The sequence below is a fragment of the Symphalangus syndactylus genome, chromosome 21, assembly GCF_028878055.3.
Source record: "Symphalangus syndactylus isolate Jambi chromosome 21, NHGRI_mSymSyn1-v2.1_pri, whole genome shotgun sequence".
Classification (NCBI taxonomy): domain Eukaryota; kingdom Metazoa; phylum Chordata; class Mammalia; order Primates; family Hylobatidae; genus Symphalangus; species Symphalangus syndactylus.
The window spans coordinates 49,339,452-49,365,683 of NC_072443.2; the positions used below are offsets into that span (position 1 = coordinate 49,339,452).

Here is a 26,232-nt window from a genome sequence, read left to right on the forward strand (position 1 = left end):
AATAATAATAAAGAGGATTCCAGATTCCAATCAGCATAAAATGTGACCTTACCTGGTATCCTAGTCTCTTTCAAAGCCTTTGGCACAGGCATGTTCTAAGGTTCCTTCTAGGTTGCCACAAGGAACCAGAGTGGATGGTACATTTTCCAGGTACATTAATTTGCTGAAAAGTATTTTCCTCTTTGCCTATTACAGCTGAACTATATGGTTAAGTATAATTATTATTCCTTGATTTCTAGTCCCTTTTGTCATGGCAGACTATTATCTGAAATTAGTTTATTTGGTAGAATTTAAGAGCACAGACACAGGATGGCCTAATGTCTATAAACTATTTCACAGACCTTTAAAAAAACATGAAAGAATATGATATGTAGATCTAAAATCCTACACTTACTTACATTCCAGCACTGAAATGGCAGGCCTTTTGACAACATCCAAAACAACTATTCTGTTACAAACCATGGAGAAAACAGGCTAAGTGAGTTGTTTATAACAGAAACCATTTCACATTCTTTTAAAAAGTGCAGTTTGGATGACGAACATATTAAATTCAAATGCAAAAATCTGTTATTCATGATAAATACCACCTACTACTTAAAAACATAATGATTAAATGAGAAGCACTTCCTTACACATGTACATCAAAAAGCTTTTGGGGATCACTTACAGCTCTGACTCGAAGAAGATGTGAGATGACAGACTGCAGTTCATCACTATAGTGCTTAAGGTCAGTAAATCTCCTGAAACAGGAAACAAATAAAACATCGTTTTTCAAATGAAAACAAGCAGTCAAAAACTGAAAGAAAAAACAGTAGTTCCCGAGAATAACAAAACTGATTCTATTTAACCATATGCTGGCCTTAAACATTTACACACCAATATAAATCCAAAAAACTCTAAAATAAAATGATACTTTCTTTTGATATTTTGAAAGTCAAGATATCACACTTCATAATTTACCTCGTGGAACTGAGATAGATAAAAAAAAATCTGTTGGTATGAAAAATTACTTTGAAAATACAAAACAGGAAAAACTTTAAGGAGCTAGAAGATACATTATGGTGCAATCATAAACTCATGGTCTCTAACCTCAATCTTAATTCTGCTCAAGTAATTTGCTTCCCTCATCTATTAACTGCCATTTTCCATAAGGACCAAAAACTTCTGATGCACTTGTCATTCTCCAAACAACCAAGCTTCACAGATAAACAAAAACCATCAGATGAGAACGACTCCCACCTCTACCTCCTGCCAATCAACTTACACACTTCCCCGTATCTACATCATTTTTTCCCTCCCGCTAGGATTTATTCCCATCTAACGCTCTAGATTCCATTCCAGCTACACCCCATATTCCTATTTCCTAACTTCCTATCTCTATAAACTTCTTCTCACCAGCCTATCAATTAACTCAGGTATCTGATAGATTAAAATACACACTCCCTTGACAATACACCCAGCTATTAACACTCTGTCAATATCTACCCCTTTCATAGCCAAGCTTTCACAAGGCATCACTTCCCCAGCAATAACCACTTCTTCCATTCCCATTCACTGCACAGCCTATGAGAATCTAGCTTCTGCCTCCAGCACTATATAGTAGGGAAACATTCTTGACAAAGTCACCAACTATTTTCATGTTGAAATATCCAGTGATTCATTTTAGCTCTCCTCTTACTTGATCCTTTTGGCAACGCAACAGCTGACATCATCCTCCTTCTCAAAAATCTGTTTCCTTGTCAGTGTTATTTTCTCATGGCTTTCCTTTTATTTCACTCTCTGGTCACTCCTGAAGCTTCTTTTGTAGTACTCACTTCCTTCACCCATCTCTTATATCTCCAACTGTAGTCTGCAAAAAATTCCTGAAATCTTTTTTTTTCTTCCGAGACGGAGTTTCACTCTTGTTGCCCAGACTGGAGTGCAATGGCACGATCTTGGCTCACCGCAACCTCCACCTCCCAGGTTCAAGCAATTCTCCCGCCTTAGCCTCCCGAGTATCTGGGATTACAGGCATGTACCACCACACCCGTCTCTCTTTAGTAGAGACGTGGTTTCTCCATGTTGGTCAGGCTGGTCTTGAACTCCCAACCTCAGGTGATCACCTGCCTTGGCCTCCCAAAGTGCTGGGATTACAAGCGTGAGCCACCATGCCCGGTCGAAATGTTTCTTAAAAACACTACTGATGGTCTCTCAGAGGGATGTGAATACATCAAGGTCCTCGTGGGACTCAGGAATCTGAATCTGAATTTTATAGCTCATCCACAGGATTCACATGCTGGTAGTCCTCAGGTTATACTTTATTTTTCTTTCCTTCTTTTTTTTTTTTTTTTAAAGGCCCAGCACTGTGTCACCCAGGTTGGAATGCAGTGGCTTGATCGTAGCTCACTGCAGCCCTTGATCCACCTGCCTCAGCCTCCCAAACAGCTGAGACTACAGATGGGCATCACCATGCCCAGCTGACCTCAGGTGGCTATACTTTGAAAACATCCTTAAAGTGCTGGCATTCTTCAAGGTTCAGTCCTAGGTCCTCAGCTATCTTCCAATCAGTCTTTCCATCTATACATTCCTATGTGACTTGTCATTCACAAAGCTTCACGATTATGATCTACATATTGCTAAATTCCAAATTTCTACCATCAGCCCAAATCTCTCCTAACTCCAGATCTATAAAACCAACTGATTTAGTAGACATTTGTACTTGCTTAACATAGCCAAAGCTCAGCTTATCTTCCACTACTCCTCAAAATCTTTCCCTTGTGCTCCCTTGCACTCTAAAGAATGAAAACCTGAGTGCTATCTGTATTTCCTTCTCCTCTCCTTCACCCCATACATTCCACTAATTGCCCAGTCTGTTGATTCTACCTCCTAAACATTGCCCCAATCCACTCACTTTTCTCTGGCCTCTCTGCCAATGCCCTAAATTCAGATTAGCATCATCATCTCTCACCAGTCCTCCTGACTGGCCTCCTAGCCCACTCCCACACTCCTCTAATCTACTGTCCACTCTGCTTGGATGATCTTCCAAAGTCCAAATCTATACCACCCCCTTGCTTTTAAGCAGCTTTCTACTGCAAAGGTTATCCACTGATCCTGAGACAAAGTCCAAACTCTGTAATGTGGCTTAAAAAACTTTTCACAGACCCCAAGTATTCAGTTACTGTGGTTCATTTAAATAAAGAGGCAGTGGTGAAGTTGAGGACATCAAATCACTAGATAAAATACTTAACCACTCTTACTCCCCCAAGGCAGTATTTTTCAGCAAGGAAAATAATTCAGGGATAAAAGAGTCGGCAAGATTGGCTCCCAGTTAAGTGGAGTACAAATCTCCCTTTTTGTATCCAAGATGGAAGGTGGAAAATGTACACTTGCATTTGTAGCATAAAACTTCGAAGATATATAAACCTAAAAACTAACACGGTGTTACTCTCTGGGGAGGGGAAATGGATAGAGAGGAACAGGAATGAGACTTTTCACTGTACAACTTTTGCATACTTATCAATCTACATATATATCTGGTTAACCATAAGAATATATTATGTACTCCAAAACATTTTTAAATAAAATTAAATGTATACATAAATATTTATTTCATATAAATATATAAAATCTCAGATAATGTAGAGCTAGTGGCAACTGAGCTGGTATAATTTTCCCTTAGAAGTTTTATGATTTGAATTTAAGTTTCAAGAGGCTAATACTTTGTTAAACTCTTTGATCAGATCTTCTTGTGCCGGGTCCCAGGAGCTAGAAATTCTAAAGATCAGGTCTTCTGGAGCTTCTCCAGAACTGATTAGGTCCCCTAAAAATGTTTCTTTGTCAGCTTCCACACTCAGGACCTGGCATGACTACAAAATTCTTAGCTGTCATATTTGGATATGAGAAATGTGTAAGAATATAAACAGTAAGCCTCAGAACACTTAAATTAGGTGAAGCAGAGGTTTCTGGAGTTGAAAGGTCTTAACACCTTTGGTCACAGAACATATAAGGCACACTAAAGTTTCTTTGTTTAACACATTGGTACAATCTCTTGTGAGGGGAGAGGAGTGACAACACAAATCATCCCCAGGTGATCACATCACCAGAAAGTCAGGGCTGAAAGATTCTGAACACCTAGGGGACAGAGACAGATGTGCACCTTTGAAAAAAATCACAATTCCTGGGAAATCAGAAAGGTAAAGAGTGAAAAATGCATCAAGTCTTAGATAACAATGTATGTTTAAGAAATAAAGGAATGAATTTTCTGAAAACGAGGGTATAACTTCTTAGCCCAAGTCAAAATCTAGAATGTCTGCATATTAAAATGAGGAATCTTATCATAAATGATTAGGTGTTCTTAGAGAAATATTAAAGACTAAAAATCGTATATAACGTCAGAATGTTGCAGTTTCACTTGAAAGCAGGGAGTTTAAAAAGAGGAAAGTCCATACTAGGAAGATGGTGACATAAAACTTACCTCCTGAAATACTAAGTATCTAAAATCCCTGTCTTCGAGGCATGCCAAAGTGAACATGTAAATGTAGACTCTCATAAGACTGTAGTTTGAGGTTGTCTATATCCAAACCCAATATGTCCTATGGCCTGAATCAGCCATATTTTCTATTCTCCTCAAAGTACACCTATTGCCATTACAGGCTTTATGTTTCCCTTTATTTTCCATATTCTTTTTGAGACGGGGTCTAGCTCTATCACCCAGCCTGGAGTGTAGTGGCACGACCTTGGCTCACTGCAACCTCTGCCCCTTCAGTTCAAGTGATTCTCCCATTTCAGCCTCCCGAGTAGCTGGGATTACAGGCATGCGCCACCATGCCCGGTTAATTTTTATACTTTTAGTAGAGACGGGGTTTCACCATGTTGGCCAGCCTGGCCTCAAACTTCTGACCTCAAGTGAGCTGCCCACCTTGGCCTCTCAAAGTGCTGGGATTACAGGTGTGAGCTACCATGTCTGGCCTTATTCTCCATATTCTTTAACATACTTTTAGTAAGTAAGCCTGGACGGGTACCTCTCCTAATCAGATGTCATCCATTTCTCAAGACCCATGTTGAAAAGACCCTCCATCAAGGCTTTTTGAGAATGCTTCTCTCCAACCTCAAAGGCAAAAACATGGCTAGGTGCAGTGGCTCACATATGTAATCCCAGCACTTTGGGAGGCCAAGGTGGGAGGATCACTTGAGACCAGCCTGAGCTGGTGAGACCGTCTCTGCAAAAAGTACAAAAAATTAGCCAGGCTGGGTGGATCACCTGAAGTCAGGAGTGCGAGACCAGCCTGGCCAACATGGTGAAACCCTGTCTCTACTAAAAATACAAAAATTAGCTGGGCGTGGTGGTGGGCGCCTGTAATCCCAGCTACTTGGGAGGCTGAGGCAGAGAGGATTGCTTGAACCCGGGAGGCGGAGGTTGCAGTGAGCCAAGGTCACGCCACTGCACTCCAGCTTGGCGAGAGTGAGACTCCATCTCCAAAAAAAAAAAAACAAAACCAGCCAGGTGTGGTGGTGCTTGCCTGTAGTCCCAGTTACTTGGGAGGCTGTTGTGGGAGGATCATTTGAGCCTGGGAGGTTGAGGCTGCAGTGAGCTGAGATCACACCACTGCACCACAGCCTGGGTAACAGAGCAAGACTTTGTCTCAGAAACAACAACAAAGGCAAAAACACAGCTTGGGGTATAACTTACCTATTTTATATGGCTTTCCTTTTTTTTTTAGACAGAGTCTCACTCTGTCACCCAGGCTGAAGTGCACTGGCACAATCTCGACTCACTGCAGCCTCTACCTTCCCGGTTCAAGTTATTCTCGTGCCTCAGCCCCCCAAGTAGCTGGGATTACAGGCATGTGCTACCATGCCTGGCTAATTTTTGTAGTTTTAGTAGAGACAGGGTTTCACTATGTTGGCCAGGCTGGTCTTGAACTCCTGGCCTCAAGTGATCCGCCTGCCTTGGCCTCCCAAAGTGCTGGGATTAGAGACGTGAGCCACCGCGCCCGGCTTTATTTGGAGTTCATATTTGCATACGGCTGTAGTTTTCTCTACCTAGCTATTATACTGAAAATAAATCAAGCCATACAGATTGTCTTATGCTTCTTTACAACTTGTGCAACTATTACCTAAGATAAAGCCCTGAAAGAAAAGAAACTGTAGTTTGAGTCACTGTTAGAAATCATAAATGACAGTCCACTCCCCGCCCTCCTCTTCTTCTAGTTTCTACACTTTGGTTCTTGCCTCCCTATCTGTAAGCATTCTGTTTTTTTGAGATGGAGTCTTGCTCTGTTGCCCAGGCTGGAGTGCAATGGCGTGATCTCGGCTCACTGCAACCTCTGCCTCCCAGGTTCAAGCAATTGTCCTGCCTCAGCCTCCTGAGTAGCTGGGATCACAGGCGTGCCCCACCACACCCAGCTAATTTTTGTATTTTTAGTAGAGACGGGGTTTTGCCATGTTGGTCAGGTGGGTCTCGAGCTCCTGACCTCGTGATCCACCCACCTCGGCCTCCCAAAGTACTGGGATTACAGGCGTGAGCCACCGAACCTGGCCTCTGTAAACATTCTTAACACGATGTACCTTGAGCTCCTTGAAGAAAACTCACTATATAGATTTTTCTCTATCCATACTTCCTGCCCCAAACTCAGCATAACAAAATGATATAACCTGATATTTAGAAGCTCGAGGAATAACCTGAACATATCATAACCTCAATTATCTAACTAGTTTTCTTTTAAAAGAAAAAAACTATCACTTTACGTATGAGTTAACTAAAGTTACACAGATTTTTTTTCAGCCAAGAAAAACTGGCCACATTAGATGAAACTTCTACTATGCAATGTAGCACAGTACATGAGTGGTTAGTATTGCTTATTTCTACTAGGGACAGGAGATTGCCGGGCGTGGTGGCGGGTGCCTGTAGTCCCAGCTATTCATGAGGCTGAGGCAGGAGAATGGCGTGAATCTGGGAGGCGGAGCTTGCAGTGAGCAGAGATAGCAGCACTGCACTCCAGCCTGGGTGACACAGCAAGACTCCATCTCAAAAAAAGAGAGTATGTTACTTATATAATCTGGTCAGTTTACCACCTAGATTTTGACTTAGTGGGTTTAGTTTATTTGCAACAATGTAAGATGCTCAATAAATGGAGAGAGACCTTGGGCACATCTCTTAAGAAAAATATACAAGCCGGGCGCAGTGGCATCCGCATGTAGTTCCAGCTATTCCAGAGTCTGAGGAGGAGGATTGTTGAGCCCAGCAGTTCCAGACCAGCCTGAGCAACATAGTGAGACCGCATCTCAAAATATATATATATATATGTGTGTGTATACATATATATGTATATGCAATCCAACATGCAAAAGAAAGCATTTACAGAGTACCTAAGGCCACATAAAAGTAGAAGACTCCAGGCCCTCCCACTCACTGCTCTTAACAGTCTAGTTTGGGGAAAGATAAACATGAATGAAGCAAGTACTAGAAGAATCACTTTGTAATCCCTCTAAAACAATCTTTCTGGTTTTCTGAATTTTAGGAAATAACAAAACTATTTTAGTAATATATTTTAATAATAATATAAAAAAATCTATTGTAACAGCTAGATCTAGAAGAGATTCTACATATTAAGAATCTGATATAACAATGACCAATATACACAATTATCCAGAATTTAAGACAAACAAATCCTATTACTAATTATACAGCAATTACACACTTTAACAAGAACATAAGGGCAAAAAAACTGCCTTGGTGACATTATTGGTCATATTAAACTTAAAATTCTACACACAATATGGATAGTAAATAAAATTCAGCAGTTCAGAAAACCTGGCTGGGTCAGAAAAGGGAGGAAAAACATTCAATTGACAAAATATTTTTCATTCAACTGAAAAATACTAATTGACAAAATACTAGTATTAATCAAAAATATTACCAAAATATCAATCAAAAACGATTCTCTAATGGATGTAGAGCCATGAAAGTCATACACTTAGCTTACTAAGTTTTCCAGAGCTTTTTTTGAGGGTGACTTATAATTTTAGTTCTTAATCTAGAGAACACCTCTTATATACCATGCATGTTAGTATAATACTTATAAAAACCTCAATGGAACCACAGATGCAAATTAAGTGAAAGAAGCCAATCTTAATGTTTACATACTGTATATGATGTGACATTCTAAAAAAAAAAAAAAACTATGGCGATAATAAAAAGATCAGTGGTTCCCAGGGGTTGAGGGAGGAGATGAACAGGTGCAGTAGAGAGGATTTTTAGGACAGTAATACTATTCTGTATAAAATGATAATGGTGGATACATGTCATTATCCATTTGTCTAAACTCAAAAACTGCCCAACACCAAGTGTGAACCCTAACATAAATGATGGTCTTTGCTGATAATGCTGTTTCAATGTAGGTTCATCAACTGTAACAAACACAGCTCTCTGGTGTGGGATGCTGATAGTTAGGGAGGCTGTGACAGGTCAATGGGGAGGGGTGTGGAGAGAAGGTATATGGGAATTCTCCGTATACTCCACTCGATTTTGCTAACTCTACTAAATCTGTAACTGCTGTAACAAATAGTCTATTTAAAAAAAAAAAAAAAAGGCCAGGCATGGTGGCTCACACCTGTAATCCCAGAACTTTGGGAGGCCAAGGCGGGTGGATTGCTTGAAGTCAGGAGTTTGAGACCAGCCTGGCTAACATGTTGAAACTCCATCTCTACTAAAATACAAAAATTAACTGGGTGTTGCGGGGGGTGCCTATAATCCCAGCTACTCGGGAGGCTGAGGCAGGAGAATTGCTTGAACCAGGGAGGCAGAGGTTGCAGTGAGCAGGGATCACGCCACTACACTCCAGCCTGGATGACAGAGCAAGTCTCTGCCTCAAAAAATAAAAAAATTAAAATTAAAAAACTCAAGTTACCATCACAACCTCCTAATTACCAAAATTTAAAAATACTCATTTAGATTTTATATTCAAAATTTATATGAAAAATCAGGGGCATTTTGTTAATATGTTATGGTTTATAAAGTCAGGCATAATAGGTCATCAGAATATGCAGACCCCACCTTTGTCTGATAAGAATTTACACAATGTAGAAATTAGTGCTGAAGGATTCACTAGAGAAATTCTAACAGACCTCATAAATTTGGTCCTCCAAAACAAAAAAGCCTCATCTGCCTAAGCACATATCCAACTAAAAAACTCTAACTGAACCAAATTGCCAAGTAAAGGTCCATATAATGTAGAGTTTGAATTATCCACCAAATTTAAAGATTAAGCAAACTCAAAATCTTAAATACATAGTCCCACCCCATGTTAAGTAATTTCTGAATACACTGGCTTCTTTTAATATGGAAATGCTCTCACAAATACTAGCTGATATTAATAAAATCAAGTATTTGTCATATACCTTCGTGAAATTTTCTTGGTATACAAACTAGACGGTTCATTATTAAGTATATGTAAAAAGTATATAATTTTCTTATCTTGAGCTGTACATATTTAACAAGCAAAATCATATAAGGAAAACTATAAAATTAAAATCACTTTTCTCATTTTTCTGATATCTGCAACAACACTTAACAAACCCTTCTAGAAAAAAGCAATGGTTTAATTTTATAAAACTTCAGTCACAATCATACCCCCAATCAAGTTATCAAATTTCAAATTCAGTTTTAGACTTTAAAAGGATTTCACTAAATGTGAATATGTAAAATATTTAGCAAATAAAGTGCATACATTCAGAAATGAAAAATTAAATAGATTGATAGGCACCATTCAAAACAACATTGTAACTGTTATTAAAACAAAACCTTACTTGTCTGGGTTTTTCACTCTGAATGTTGCATTAAGCGCTTTTAACCTGGAGTCTGCCTGGAAAAAATAATTTGTTCACTTAATATAATTACATTTCAGGGTATAAAATTCAAACAATTTTACTTTCCCTTTAGAATTAAGATGCTCAAGTACAGTTTTCTTCATATTAATTGTTGTAAACACATTAAACATGCCTAAAAAAAACTTAGTAATTATTTTTGAAAACACTACAAAAACATACTATAAAATAGACTGAATACATGGCATTCAATGGTACCAAAGTAAAACAACTGTACACACCAACCAATACACAAACAGGCATATAGCGCTGCATTATTAGAATTCAGAAGAGGTCATGTGAAAACAGTAGTTTTTCTCTAGGCCAGGAAAAGCAATGATATGTATATATAAACTAAATGAAACTACTGCTTTAATGGCCGGGCGCAGTGGCTCATGCCTGAGATCCCAGCACTTTGGAAGGCCGAGACAGGAGGATCACTTGAGGTCAGGAGTCTGAGACCAGCCTGGCCAACATGGTGAAACCCCGTCTCTACTAAAAATACAAAAAAATTAACTGGGTGTGGTGGCGCGTGCCTGTAATCCCAGCTACTCAGGAGGCTGAGGCAGGAGAGTCGCTCGAACCTGGGAGGTGGAGGTTGCAGTGAATTGAGATCATGCCACTGCACTCCAGCCTGGACGACAGAGAGAGACTCCATCTCAAAAAAGAAACTACTGCCTTGGAGTCTGCATCTACTGAGGGTAGTTCCAAAGCAAATGTACACTGGTTTTTCTCATTTTCACAATCTATATTTTGGAAGAAAGAATATAGAAATACATGTACTAAGTAACGCTCTACTAAATAAAACAAGCTAGATTACAGCAATTACTTTCTAGCTAGCAGAAAATGTTGTAAGACAACACAACTTTTTAACTATTTTCTTCACTTATTTCTAGATAATTACTCTCAAAGAAGAAACAGAGGGATAAATACTAAATAATAATTTCACTGCATAAAATGTATACTTAACACATCCAAATCCTGTCCTGTCCTAAATTCTCATTTAAAAAAAACAAAAAAAAAAGACAACCAAACAACTTTTCTAACCAAGGTACAAGAACTATTAGAGTTCATAAAAGGTAGCTCAATCAGGAATCAATTTCTAAATGTGGTCTGGTTTTTAAAATCCCACCTTGAAAATTTTACACTATTACAACTTCCAACCCATAATTACAAATACTGTTAATGAATAAACAAACAAAACAAAAATATTACTAAGGCTTCCCAGATTACTTGGCTAAGAAAATAAAAAACAAATATAACAAATATACTACTCACAAGTTCAGCCTCCTAGAACTCCAGACCAAAAGAGATTTAAAGGGCTATCTAAAGAATATCTAAAGTAGTTTATTTTGATTTTAGGGAATTCTCTTATGGAATTCTCCCATTTCTAAAATCAGTATTTCACAAATTCTGGATCCTTCTTACATCTCAAGGAAAAATTAGCTAATATATGTCAAAGTCCTTATAAATAAAAACACCTATGAATTTAAGGCATATATTAAAAATCACTAAAAACCAAAGAATCTTGTAAGTGTTCATGACTTCAGTCACATGCAAAATGTGATTCTTTAAATGTGGATGAAACTACATAAAACACTGAAGAAAAAAATATTCATTTGTATTTTTTCTTGAATCTCATGCTTTTTAACACCAGCAATTTATTTTTTACTTTTAAAGTCACCAATTTACCAATTTAAAAGTCATATAAATGTAAAAGGTCACCATTCTAACCTTTGCTAATCAAATGTTTTGTCAGATGAGGTCCATCTCCACACCCAACTCAATCTGCTCATTTCACAAGATTACATAAAAAAGGGGAAGCTGACTAAAATGTCACCAAACTGCTGGATCTCTGAAAAACTACCTGGACTGTTCCAAATCTGACAGGTTATCACCCACCTAATCAGATTCCCCATTCAACACCTAAAGATGCCCCTTAATTCATTATTGTTTCCTATGATCCTATTTTACTTCCTTTAAAACAGCATTATCTGAAATCATCTTGTTCACTTGATTCTTGGCTGTCTGTTAAGAATATAAGAGCCATAAGCCGGGCACGGTGGCTTATGCCTGTAATCCCAGCACTTTGGGAGGCTGAGGCGGGCGGATCACGAGGTCAGGAGTTTGAAACCAGCCTGGCCAATATGGCGAAACCCCGTCCTACTAAAAATACAAAAAATTAGCCAGGTGTGGTGGCACATGCCTGTAATCCCAGCTACTCAGGAGGCTGAGGCAGGAGAATTGCTTGAATCCGTGAGGCAGAGTTTGCAGTGAGCCGAGATCGCGCCACCGCACTCCAGCCTGGGTGACAAACAGAGCAAGACTCCATCTCAAAAAAAAAAAAAAAAAAAAAAAAGAATATAAGAACCATAAAAAGGCAGTGTGAAGGTGGCCCCTGGACTGTACAAAGGCTGCTGTGGCAACACTTTTACCTGCTTTATCTTCCCCCACACATTACCTAGTAAAGCACACCCAGTCTGGGCCTCCCTCTCAAGGAGCATTCCTCTTCCTTGCCCTCTGGTGACTTCAGTGCAGGTTTCTTATCATCACTAATGTCTCAGCTCAAACGTAAGCTTTTTAAAGGAGGGTGACCATGTGGCCTGGTTTGCCCAGGAGAGTCCTGGCTTATAATTGTTGTCCTAATCTTTTTTTTTTTTTTTCGAGACAGAGTCTTGCTCTGTCACCCAGGCTGGAGTGCAACATGTTGTCCCCATCTTAAATGTCCCTATTTCCTCTCTAAAGGGGTCCCACTTGGATAATAAACTTTATGGTCACTCATCTTAGGGTAACCCTTGAAAAATAATCCCTGCTGTCATATTCCCCAACAAGGATGATGCTTTACGTCCTTTATACTACTTATCATTATTTTAAAGTATCTTATTTTTTATTTAAACGCTAACAATGTCTCCAACCACTAAAATATAAGCTCCACAATAACAAGAGTTTATGAATATTTCCAGCTCATTCACTACTGTATCCACAACACTTAGAAGAGTACCTCACACTGTAGGCACTAGCATTTGGAATCTCCACATTGGATCTCTCAGAGTTCCTGTGCAATAACGAGATTAACAGAGATCCTAACTAAGGGCCCAGACCTTGGCTCCGGTAGTCCTTGCCCCAAGGAAGAGGCAGGGTCCAGGGTTCTTATGAATCAGCCTAAATTCATTTAAGGATTGGGTATTTAGAACAATGCTTTCATGACTAACTATGTTAACTGAGTTAAAATGTTACTTTTATACTAAAGCAACTAGTTTATACGTTCATTACTCTAGGGATAAACCCTTTGCTCTTCTTTCGCTGAATTAAGTAAAATGAGTATTTATATTTTGTGTATGTATTTATTTTTAAATAGAAACAGAGTCTCGCTATGTTACCCAGTCTGGTCTCAAACTCCTGGGCTCAAGTGATCCTCCTGCCTCAGCTTCCCAAGTAGCTAGAACTATAGGAACATGCCACCAAGCCCAGATTGAGTATTTATATAAATATTCCACCCCCCCGAAAAAGAAGAAATGCCAATAACCAGTAATGATGAAAAAATTGGTTGCTCATGCTTATGTTAAATAAAACACAGATAAAAAGAAACTAAATTTTGGCCGGGCATGGTGGCTCACACCTGTAATCCCAGCACTTTGGGAGGCCGAGGCAGGCGGATCACTAGGTCAGGAGATCAAGACCATCCTGGCTAACACGGTGAAACCCCGTCTCTACTAAAAATACAAAAAAAATTAGCCAGGCGTGGTGGTGGGCGCCTGTAGTCCCAGCTACTTGGGAGGCTGAGGTGGGAGAATGGCTTGAACTGGGGAGGCGGAGCTTGCAGTGAGCCGAGATCATGCCACTGCACTCCAGCCTAAGTGACAGAGGGAGACTCTGTGCCAAAAAAAAAAAAAAGAAAGAAGGAAACTAAATTTTATGATTATCTTGCTGGGTGTAATAATCACTCTCAAAAATTTTAAGAAAATATTGCCAGCCGGGCACGGTGGCTCACTCCTGTAATCCCAGCACTTTGGGAGGCTGAGGCAGGCAGATCACAAGGTCAGAAGATCGAGACCACACTGGCTAACACAGTGAAACCCCATCTCTACTAAAAAGTACAAAAATAAAATTAGCTGAGCATGGTGGCGGGCGCCTGTAGTCCCAGCTACTCGGGAGGCTGAGGCAGGAGAATGGGGTGAACCCGGGAGGCGGAGCTTGCAGTGAGCAGAGATCGCACCACTGCACTTCAGCCTGGGCGAAAGAGCAAGACTCCGTCTCAAAAAAAAAAAATATATATATATATATTAATCTAGTAGGCCAAAACTACAGACAAAATATGTCTGAGAAAAGGAAAATTAAAGTAAGATAACATTTCAATTTGAGGATAACAATCCAAGAGCCAAGGTCAAATATTCTTATAAGATATGAATATTTGGTCTCATTCAGAATGACCTCATGTTCACAGAAATAAAGCTTTCAACACTTCCTCACAACCATCTCTGCAAATATTAATTACATAATTAATAAGCAAGAGAGGTAATATGGGATGGTAATTAAGGAGGGCTTTCAGTTAGTCTAGACTTGGATTCAGCCTCTATCACTTGTGATTATGTGACCTTGGCTAAGTCACGTTCTAGAGTTCCTCATCTAAAAAATGGGAATATTAACTCACCTCAAAGGTACTGAGGCAATATTCAGCAAAATAAACATAGTATAATTATACTATAGTGCTTAGCACATAGTAAGCATATATGATGATGGTAATACTCAGATAAGAAACTGCTTTAGATTCTAAAAAAAGTTTTCTTCTTTTTTACCATTTTTGACAATCTTTCTTAAATTATATCGCCTTATAGCAATAGTTGTCAAGTTTTAGGCTAATGGGATGTACGTCTGGGATGAATTCAGTATTTTGAACAAACAATCCCATCAACTGAGTTACATGCAGTCCACTGACCACACACTGAATTAAGAGTACACAAGCAAAATTCTACTTTTTCTTGAGGCCTCCAGTTAACCATTACAAACAATTAATACTGAACCCATCTATGATACAGTGAAGCCCTAGGGGTTACAGGTGGGTAGGGATTTTGCCTCACGCTGAATGTACCCATTCTGCAATGTGCGACTCACATACCACTGCTACCTCCTTTTCTGCTATCAGGCTCAGCTGTCAATTATCACTACTGTCACAATGTGCCTGTCTCCATTCACTTTTTAATCTTCTACTAAAATAGGTTGTAACCTAAAAAACAGCCAAATTTGTCTGAATACCTATAATAAAATTAATGGGTCCGCTACAGGAAGACCAAAGTATAGTAGTAAAGTATAGCAGGAAGCCATGTTACATCCCCTTGAACATCTCAGAAGTCAGTTTTGCTTAAGTTCCAGCTTTCAACTGTGATCAGGTTAGCTGTAACTGCCAAATATATGACCTCCAGATAAGTGAAATGTGACACACTCATTCTCTTTCTATATACACACACACACACATATGCTATGTACCTATGATTGTGGACATTTGTATGATGTACACATGTATATGAGGCTATGCAAAAAGGTCCCATTTCCCTGATGGAAGGAAGGACTTAAAACAAGAAACATCCACAACAAAATAAGGAATACAGAGACACATGGGTTTCTGAATTCTCTCCATTTCTGGCTCACTTCATTAGAAGTCTGATGTTTTGAATTATTAATTCTGTATATTGATATTACCTTTCAAACACTTTTTAAAAGTACAATACAGAAGGCTCCCCCACAATAAAACATTCTATCTAAATACTTAAGTAGCACCTACACATAAGATTCAAGGCACTCCTTCCTTCCTTCCTTCCCTCCCTCCCTCCCTCCTTCTTTCTTTCTTTCTTCTTTTCCCTCTCTGGCCCAGGCTGCAATCTACTCGGCTTGCTGCTGCCCATGCCGCGGACTGCCTGGTACTGCCGGCGCGCGCCACCGCCTGCCTTTTCTCCTTTCGCTGCAGGCACGCGTTCGCCATCTTGGCCACGCTGGTCGCCAGCTCCTGACGCCGAGTGCTCTGCCCGCCTCAGCCTCCCGAGGTACTGGGACTACAGACGGAGTCTCGCTCACCCAGTGCTCGGTGTTGCCCGGGCTGGAGTGCGGTGGCGTGGTCTGGCCTCGCGGCAGCCCCCGCCCCCCAGCCGCCTACCTTGGCCTACCAGGGTGCTGGGATTGCAGCCCCTGCCCGGCCGCCGCCCCATCTGGGAGGTGGGAAGCGCCTCTGCCCGGCCGCCCCGTCTGGGAAGTGAGGAGCGCCTCTGCCCGGCCACCCACTGTCTGGGAAGTGAGGAGCGCCTCTGCCCGGCCACCCACCGTCTGGGAAGTGAGGAGCGCCTCTGCCCGGCCGCCCCATCTGGGAAGTGAGGAGCGCCTCTGCCCGGCCGCCCCGTCCAGGAGGAAGTGAGGAGCGCCTCTGCCCGGCCGCCCCGTCCGGGAAGAAGTGAGGAGCGCCTCTGCCCGGCCGCCCCGTCCAGGAAGAAGTGAGGAGCGCCTCTGCCCGGCCGCCCCGTCCGGGAAGAAGTGAGGAGCGCCTCTGCCCGGCCGCCCCGTCCGGGAAGAAGTGAGGAGCGCCTCTGCCCGGCCGCCCCGTCCGGGAAGAAGTGAGGAGCGCCTCTGCCCGGCCGCCCCGTCCGGGAAGAAGTGAGGAGCGCCTCTGCCCGGCCGCCCCGTCCGGGAAGAAGTGAGGAGCGCCTCTGCCCGGCCTCCCATCGTCTGGGAGGTGAGGAGCGCCTCTGCCCGGCCGCCCCGTCCGGGAGGAAGTGAGGAGCGCTTCTGCCCGGCCGCCCCGTCCGGGAAGAAGTGAGGAGCGCCTCTGCCCGGCCGCCCCGTCCGGGAAGAAGTGAGGAGCGCCTCTGCTTGGGCGCCCCGTCCGGGAAGAAGTGAGAAGCGCCTCTGCCCGGCCGCCCCGTCTGGGAAGTGAGGAGCGCCTCTGCCCGGCCGCCCCGTCCGGGAAGAAATGAGGAGCGCCTCTGCCCGGGCGCCCCGTCCGGGAAGAAGTGAGGAGCACCTCTGCCCGGCCGCCCCATCTGGGAGGTGAGGAGCGCCTCTGCCCGGCTGCCCCGTCTGGGAAGTGAGGAATGCCTCTGCCCGGCCACCCATCGTCTGGGAGGTGAGCAGCGCCTCTGCCCGGCCGCCCCGTCCGGGAAGAAGTGAGGAGCGCCTCTGCCCGGCCGCCCCGTCCGGGAAGAAGTGAGGAGCGCCTCTGCCCGGGCGCCCCGTCCGGGAAGAAGTGAGGAGCGCCTCTGCCCGGCCGCCCCGTCCGGGAAGAAGTGAGGAGCGCCTCTGCCCGGCCGCCCCGTCCGGGAAGAAGTGAGGAGCGCCTCTGCCCGGCCGCCCCGTCCGGGAAGAAGTGAGGAGCGCCTCTGCCCGGCCGCCCCGTCCGGGAAGAAGTGAGGAGCGCCTCTGCTTGGGCGCCCCGTCCGGGAAGAAGTGAGGAGCGCCTCTGCCCGGCTGCCCCGTCTGGGAAGTGAGGAGCGCCTCTGCCCGGCCGCCCCGTCTGGGAAGTGAGGAGCGCCTCTGCCCGGCCGCCCCGTCTGGGAAGAAGTGAGGAGCGCCTCTGCCCGGGTGCCCCGTCCGGGAAGAAGTGAGGAGCGCCTCTGCCCGGCCTCCCATCGTCTGGGAGGTGAGGAGCGCCTCTGCCCGGCCACCCCATCTGGGAGGAAGTGAGGAGCGCCTCTGCCCGGCCGCCCCGTCTGGGAAGAAGTGAGGAGCGCCTCTGCCCGGCCGCCCCGTCCGGGAAGAAGTGAGGAGCGCCTCTGCCCGGCCGCCCCGTCCGGGAAGAAGTGAGGAGCGCCTCTGCCCGGCCTCCCATCGTCTGGGAGGTGAGGAGCGCCTCTGCCCGGCCGCCCCGTCCGGGAGGAAGTGAGGAGCGCCTCTGCCCGGCCGCCCCGTCCGGGAAGAAGTGAGGAGCGCCTCTGCCCGGCCGCCCCGTCCGGGAAGAAGTGAGGAGTGCCTCTGCTTGGGCGCCCCGTCCGGGAAGAAGTGAGGAGCGCCTCTGCTTGGGCGCCCCGTCCGGGAAGAAGTGAGAAGCGCCTCTGCCCGGCCGCCCCGTCTGGGAAGTGAGGAGCGCCTCTGCCCGGCCGCCCCGTCCGGGAAGAAATGAGGAGCGCCTCTGCCCGGGCGCCCCGTCCGGGAAGAAGTGAGGAGCACCTCTGCCCGGCCGCCCCATCTGGGAGGTGAGGAGCGCCTCTGCCCGGCCACCCATCGTCTGGGAAGTGAGGAGCGCCTCTGCCCGGCTGCCCCGTCTGGGAAGTGAGGAGTGCCTCTGCCCGGCCACCCATCGTCTGGGAGGTGAGCAGCGCCTCTGCCCGGCCACCCCGTCTGGGAAGAAGTGAGGAGCGCCTCTGCCCGGCCGCCCCGTCCGGGAAGAAGTGAGGAGCGCCTCTGCCCGGCCGCCCCGTCCGGGAAGAAGTGAGGAGCGCCTCTGCCCGGCCGCCCCGTCCGGGAAGAAGTGAGGAGCGCCTCTGCCTGGCCGCCCCGTCCGGGAAGTGAGGAGCGCCTCTGCTTGGGCGCCCCGTCCGGGAAGAAGTGAGGAGCGCCTCTGCCCGGCTGCCCCGTCTGGGAAGTGAGGAGCGCCTCTGCCCGGCCGCCCCGTCTGGGAAGTGAGGAGCGCCTCTGCCCGGCCGCCCCGTCTGGCAAGAAGTGAGGAGCGCCTCTGCCCGGGTGCCCCGTCCGGGAAGAAGTGAGGAGCGCCTCTGCCCGGCCTCCCATCGTCTGGGAGGTGAGGAGCGCCTCTGCCCGGCCACCCCATCTGGGAGGAAGTGAGGAGCGCCTCTGCCCGGCCGCCCCGTCTGGGAAGAAGTGAGGAGCGCCTCTGCCCGGCCGCCCCGTCCGGGAAGAAGTGAGGAGCGCCTCTGCCCGGCCGCCCCGTCCGGGAAGAAGTGAGGAGCGCCTCTGCCCGGCCGCCCCGTCTGGGAAGTGAGGAGCGCCTCTGCCCGGCCGCCCCGTCCGGGAAGTGAGGAGCGCCTCTGCCCGGCCGCCCCGTCCGGGAAGAAATGAAGAGCACCTCTGCCCGGCCTCCCATCGTCTGGGAGGTGAGGAGCGCCTCTGCCCGGCCTCCCATCGTCTGGGAGGTGAGGAGCGCCTCTGCCCGGCCACCCCGTCCGGGAGGAAGTGAGGAGCACCTCTGCCCGGCCGCCTCGTCTGGGAGGTGAGGAGCGCCTCTGCCCGGCCACCCATCATCTGGGAGGTGAGGAGCGCCTCTGCCCGGCCACCCATCGTCTGGGAGGTGAGGAGTGCCTCTGCCCGGCCACCCATCGTCTGGGAGGTGAAGAGCGCCTCTGCCCGGCCACCCATCGTCTGGGAGGTGAGGAGCGCCTCTGCCCGGCCGCCCCATCTGGGAAGTGAGGAGTGCCTCTGCCCGGCCACCCATCGTCTGGGAGGTGAGGAGCGCCTCTGCCCGGCCACCCATCATCTGGGAGGTGAGGAGCGCCTCTGCCCGGCCGCCCCATCTGGGAAGTGAGGAGCGCCTCTGCCCGGCCACCCATCGTCTGGGAGGTGAGGAGCGCCTCTGCCCGGCCGCCCCATCTGGGAGGTGAGGAGTGCCTCTGCCCGGCCACCCATCGTCTGGGAGGTGAGGAGCGCCTCTGCCCGGCCACCCATCGTCTGGGAAGTGAGGAGCGCCTCTGCCCGGCCACCTATCGTCTGGGAAGAAGTGAGGAGCGTCTCTGCCTGGCCGCCCCGTCTGGGAAGTGAGGAGCTCCTCTGCCCGGCCGCCCCGTGTCTGGGTAGAAGTGAGGAGCTCCTCTGCCTGGCCGCTCCGTCTGGGAAGTGAGGAGCGCCTCTGCCCGGCTGCCCCGTCTGGGAAGTGAAGAGTGCCTCTGCCCGGCCTCCCACCGTCTGGGAAGTGAGGAGCGCCTCTGCCTGACCACCCATCGTCTGGGAAGTGAGGAGCGCCTCTGCCTGGCCACCTATCGTCTGGGAAGAAGTGAGGAGCGTCTCTGCCTGGCTACCCCGTCTGGGAGGTCTACCACGGAGGCCAGAAGCAATGTGGGGGCTGGACGTGGTGGCTCACGCCTGTGGTCCTGGCACTCTGGGGGGTGAGGCGGGTTGATCACTTCGGGCTAGGAGTTCGAGACCAGTCTGGCCAACTTGGCAAAACATGAAGAATACAACAGACAAACCAACCAACCAACTCAGTGACAACAAAACAGGTCTACCCTGGAGTCATACTCTAATTTTTTCTATTTTCCTCCCTTTCTGATCCTTTATCCCACTTTCTTTTTCTTCCTCTTCCTTCTCCCTCTTCTTTGTCAAATAGAGGATTGAGTTATTATCACTGATCCATATAAAGTCCCTCTCTCATTTATTTTAACTCCCACCCCCCATTTCTATTCCCCGACTTCCCATGTGCAACCTTCCTAATATGTTTGATACGCATCTTTTTGTTTGTATGTATTTTTAGAAAATGTTTATTGTTTTTGTATGCAAAAAAAATTAATAAAAAAAAAAAAAGTAAAAAAAAAAAAGATTCAAGGCACTGGTAAATAGCAATTTTATAATGATGGAGAAACTCAAGAGTTTTCTCAGAATCACTAAAGTTATGGTCAAAAACTGGATTCAAAGACAAAAACTGATAACTATTAACTGCCGTAAAGACTTAATGACTAGAATTTTTAAAATTTTTGTTATATAAAGAGAATTCACTAAAACGATTGTATTTTAATCTTTTCCTTGTTAGCTTTTAACATATCAAACTATTTTTCAGAAAACTCTATCTAAACATAAATCAGTTTTTAAACTTCCAAGTTATTTCAGATCCATCCCTAAACTCAAATTCTACCATTCCCTCTGAGTGTTATAAAGTGATGAATTACAGCCAAGAAAATTCTAATTGTTTCAGTATATCTGTCAACTAAATATTTATAGCTGGGCACAGTAAAACTAGCACTTTGGGAGGCTGAGGGGAGAGAATCGATTGAGCCCAGGAGTTCGAAACTAGCCTGGGCAACATAGTGAGACCTCATCTCTACAAAAGAAAAATCTTTAAATTAGCTAGGTATGGTGGCATGCACCTGTAGTCTCAGCTACTTGGCAGGCTGAGGCAGGCGGATCGCTTGAGTCCAGGAGTTCAAGGCTGCAGTGAGCCATCATCACACCACTGCACTCTGGCCTGGGTGACAGAGCAAGACTCTGTCTCAAAATCATAAAAACCCCAAAATATTTATAAATTAGAATCAGTTTATGACAGAACTAGTTTATCATATGTTCTCTGCAGAAAAAAATTTTCCTCTTTCTAGTTTGTTTTGTGCCAAATTTCAAATATCTATGGGCCAATGCATGGGAAGTGTTTTTTAAATTACCGTAAAAAAATTTTCTTCTTCTTGTCTAGACATATATTGAACTTTTGGTACTGTATTATGTGAGTCATTTAACAATTTATATTATGTTATATATCAATTTATATTCTGTTAGTCTACTTACGTATTCAGTTTACACCAGAGATGAAAACTTAAAAAAGTTTGTAATAACCTTTGTATTTCTTTTAGGGAAGAAATAAACAGCAGCATAGAACTCGAGTGCCTAGCTTACCACTACTATGCTCCTCGATTTTCAAATCATCATCTCATTCACAAACACTAATTCTAATGACTAAATTTAAAAAGCGTTACAAAAACTAAATAATCCTGTACCACTAACAGATAAAACTTAGAACTATTTCAAAATGACTCCTTTGTCCCCATTTCAAACAGGCCACCATGTCTGAACAGACAGAAGAAGCATGACTAAGGGCTTATCTTTTAGACTGCTAAGGTTGGACTCTTTCATATCTGATAGAGTGAGCAATTTTCGGTGGCAGGGATATGAGTGGAAACAGGACAGAAGAAAAAAAGAGGCAAGGTATAATACTAGTACACTGGGGAAAATCTACAACTTGTATTTAAATTACTGCTTCATTACTATAAACACTAACTAAAAAAAAAAAATTACTGTTTCAAAATGTTCTTTCCCTGTAGAATAAATTTGCCCATTATAGTCTCATTAGTAACTAAAATTACACAAATCGAAAGTGAATTGTAGTGTTTCTTTGAAAACCTTACCAATGATATTTATTGTAAGATGATTTCCAACATTCATTTATTCAATAAATACCAAGTTCCCAATGAGTGCATGGCACCATGCTGGGAACTGTAAAGGAACATGGCAAATTTCATAGAAATATTCTTACCTTCAGCTGAAACCCAGTTTCATTCACAGTATCCTTCCAGTTACCTTCCTAAAAATTGAAGTTAATTTTAGAAATCATTATTACAAAGCAAATATTCCAAATTAAGTAAATTAAATTTCTATCATTCTGTTCTTACTTCAGCAGGAATTGGAGAGAGAGGTTTAAAAAAATTTCTTTTCACTTCAAAATTAAACATTCAATCCAACTTCTGAAAGATTACCAAAGGTGAACCCAAGATTTTATAGATCTGGGCTTCAAAATACTGAAGACAAATTTTAATATTATTTAAATGATACCAAAAATACCATCATCAGTATCTTTAAATAGAAAAATGTTAGCCAAAAGAATGACATAATCCACTAATTAGAAATTCATAACAAAAAAATAAATTGCATATAAATTAATGAAAAGATCCTTAAAATAAGTATTCTACAATTTTTTTAAGAAACCCAAATTAAATGAATATTTTACTAAGACTAAATAAAAGAAAAATACCTGTGTTAAAAACAGATAGAAGATTTTGTCTCTACAAAGGATGGGATGTGAAGCAATCCTCAAGAGAAAGTTTTCTAAACCAATCCGTCGCCTCTCCACAAAATCTGGATCCATGTTGTCAGCAGAGAGTTTATGCCAAACAAATTCTGCCTAGGTAAACAAAATAATCATTAAGAATAGTCTCAATGCTGAATACTTCTAAACTACTGCCATTTCACCTCTTACCCGTTTTTCTGGCAGAGGTGGCACAACAATATGTGGATAGTAAACTAAAAGGTAGCTTCTCAACAACTCAAATTCACTATATCGCCGCCACAGTGAGTCTGTTAGGACACTCTGACTATTGGTATGTTCAACTGACCTGAAAAGGAACAGAACAATACTTATTTTTTAAAAACAAAAATACATACACATAAACACAATCACCTTTAAAATTATAACTACAGAATGATTATGAACCAGGCACTAAGTAAAGAACTTTTCATACATTTTCTTTTTTTTTTTTCCAAGACAGGGTCTCACTGTCGCTCAGGCTGGAGTGCAGTGGTGCAATCACAGCTCACTGCAGCCTTCGCCTCCTGGGCTCAGGCAATCCTCCCACCTCAGCCTCCTGAGTAGCTGGGACCACAGGCACATGTCACCACATTGGCTAATACTTTAATTTTTTGTAGAGATGGGGTCCAGCTATGTTGCCCAGGCTGGTGTCAAACTCCCGGGCTTAAGCCATCCTCCTGCCTTGGCCTCATGTATTTTCATATTTAATCCTTATGACAACCCTGTGAGGCAGAGATTTATTATCCTCATTTTACAGATGAGGACAGAGCTGCACAGTATATGCTCTGCCTATGATCACAAAGGTCTGTGGATAAGGCACTCAGATCTATCTGATTTCAAAGCCCTTACTCCTAACCACTTTCTTTCTGTTACAGAAAGCCTGTTTAAACATAACAGAAACAGTTTTATTAAGAACACTCTAAAAGCCTTAATGTATAAATAATTGATTTTATAATATGATAAAATCTAGTTTAGCTAGTGCTTCATTAAATAAAAAGCATTTTTAACTTCACTTCTGCCGCAATGAGAGAATAACATTCACAACAAAGACCAAGACACCACAAAAACTTCAATTTAGGTTATTAATAAATCAGATTAATCCAAGTACCAAGAAATATCCAAAAGAACAAAATATTAATTAGCTCTGAAAGAGTGGCGAAGAGGGATCATAAAAATTCATCTCTTGTCTTACTTTTAATTATAAAGGGCTGGTAGGCAACGCCATGTCTCACACATATAAAAGCTCAACTTACTTTTGGGGGAAAGTTAAGGTAAAATCATATAAAGGATATTTTAAATATTTTGACTACTTAGGATTTCTTGCCAGCATAAGTAAGCCCTATTAGGAAGCACCAGTCTTTTAAACATTATCAGATCTTGCTATTTTCTAATTTGCTTGACAATAACCTGTTTGCCCTCCATGAAATGCACAAGGTGTATTTGTACATTAGGACAAAAAGTCATAGAAGTTAAATCAGTCTCCAAATAAAGTCTAGAGAAAGTATTTACATCATGCCATGCTCAGCACAATAGATGCTCATTTTTATCATTTTTTAAGTTTGCTACTAAATGTATTCATTGCATATTAATAAAAATGAACCAAAATATGAAATGCAAAATGCACAAATGGCTCCCATGGCAAAAATATAGAATTATTAAATCGTAATTCATTTTAAAGAGTATACCTAGACATTAGTTATAACTAATACTATCCCAATTACAATTCCCAACTTCAGCTAAAAAAATACTTGGGTTAATCTCAAGTTTCAAATTATTCAAAATCACTACCAACAAAACCCAAAACTTGTAAATAAGTGGATAAATAAAGCCTATAAGCTTTATCACCTACAGGGCTGACAGAAGGTCTGCATAAGTGTTTAAAAAAAGAAAAAAAATAATGCGGTTGGATGTGGTGGCTCACGCCTGTAATCCCAGCACTTTGGGAGGTCAAGGTGGGTGGATCACCCGAGGTCAGGAGTTCGAGACCAGCCTGGCCAACATGGTGAAACCCCACCTCTACTAAAAATACAAAAAATTATCTGGGCATGGTGGCAGGTGCCTGTAATCCCAGCTACCCAGGAGGCTGAGACAGAATTGCTTGAACCCAGGAGGCAGAGGTTACATTGAGCTGAGATCGCACCAACGCACTCCAGCCTGGGCAACAAGAGCGAAACTCCATCTCAAAAAAAACAAACACCAAAAAAAAAAAAAAAAACAAAACAAAAAGGCAGGGTCTAGTAGTTTCATTAGAAACTGACTAAAAGCACAGAGAAGACTTTCATTAGACCCCAAAACTACCTCATTTATCTAATCACTCAACAACTATTCAATAGCACCTAAATGGTTTTACTTGTAATATTTAACCCCCACAATGAAAATATGATCATTAACCATGTTTTACCAATTAAAAGAATTAATAACATACTGCCTTACAAGCCATCAAGGCATTAATACCTATTCTAAAAGAGACACATACTTATTTTAAAAGAGTTCATATTCAATGAAGAGGAACACATACAAAAATCTCTTGGGGAATTAAAAACCAGTGACTTTAGTCTTATTCAATCTTAGCCCACTAAACTACAACACTATAGAATAGGCACATACCAAAAACATCCTGTTTAATTTTAAACTTAAGAATTTACTGGCCGGGCGCAGTGGCTCATGCCTGTAATCCCAGCACTTTGGGAGGCCGAGGTGGGCAGATCGCGAGCTCAGGAGATCGAGACTACCCTGGCTAACAAACACGGTGAAACCCCGTCTCTACTAAAACATACAAAAAATTACCCAGGCGTGGTGTTGCGCACCTGTAGTCCCAGCCACTCGGGAGGCTGAGGCAGGAGAATGGTATGAACCCTGGAGGGCGGAGGTTGCAATGAGCCGAGATCGTGCCACTGCACTCCAGCCTGGGCGACAGAGCAAGACTCCGTCTCAAAAAAAAAAAAAAAAAAAAAAAAAAAGAATTTACTTTGGAAGCTACAGTTAACACTAATTTTTAATTAGGTGGCTAAAAAAAAAAAAAAAAACAAACAAAAACCAGAAACAAAACCCTGTCGACAATTGGACTACAGACAGTTGCTAAATGGGCTTTCTACTTGTATCCAAAAGGTAGGTAGGTAGGTAAGCTACATGACAGAAGTTGAATTTCTAGTTAACATGAAGGGTCAATAATACTCATAATTGTCCACAACTGTCTGCAAAACACTGAATTACAGAAATAATACTAGATAATTAAATTAAGAAATTTGATGATTGTGGTTGATGAAGGTCAGTTAACCTTAGGGATAGTATAAAACAATCTATTCAAAATCAGTATTTCTCAAATCCCATGTCTATATGATGTGGAGTAGGGAAGAATTTCTTAAAACAGAAAAATCACAAATCATAAAGAGGAAAGACAGATAAACCTGTCTTAAAATGGAAAGGCTTTGTAGTTTAAAAGACAACAATCAAAAATCATGGTCCAGCTGGGCACATTGGCTCACACCTGTAATTCCAGCACTTTGGGAGGAGGCCAAGGCAGGCAGATCACTTGAGGTCAGGAGTTCAAGACCAGGCTGGCCAACATGGCAAAACCCCATCTTTACTAAAAATACAAAAATTAGCTGGGTGTGGTGGTGCAAGTCTGTAATCTCACCTACTCAGGAAGCTGAGGTGGGAGAATCGCTTGAGCC

The 26,232-nt window shown here is 43.5% G+C and overlaps 1 protein-coding gene across 1 annotated transcript in view; it reads right to left on the reverse strand.

The window, feature by feature from the left end:
- The window catches only part of SNX4 (sorting nexin 4), an 87,853-nt gene that overhangs the window by 41,096 nt on the left and 20,525 nt on the right, over nucleotides 1-26,232 (reverse strand). The window contains exons 3-7 of the mRNA XM_055260238.2: nucleotides 22,730-22,865; nucleotides 22,505-22,654; nucleotides 22,010-22,057; nucleotides 9,787-9,842; nucleotides 668-740 (exon numbers count right to left, since the gene is read on the reverse strand). Of these exons, the coding sequence (XP_055116213.1) occupies nucleotides 668-740; nucleotides 9,787-9,842; nucleotides 22,010-22,057; nucleotides 22,505-22,654; nucleotides 22,730-22,865 (463 nt within the window). The remainder of the gene's footprint in view (nucleotides 1-667; nucleotides 741-9,786; nucleotides 9,843-22,009; nucleotides 22,058-22,504; nucleotides 22,655-22,729; nucleotides 22,866-26,232) is intronic.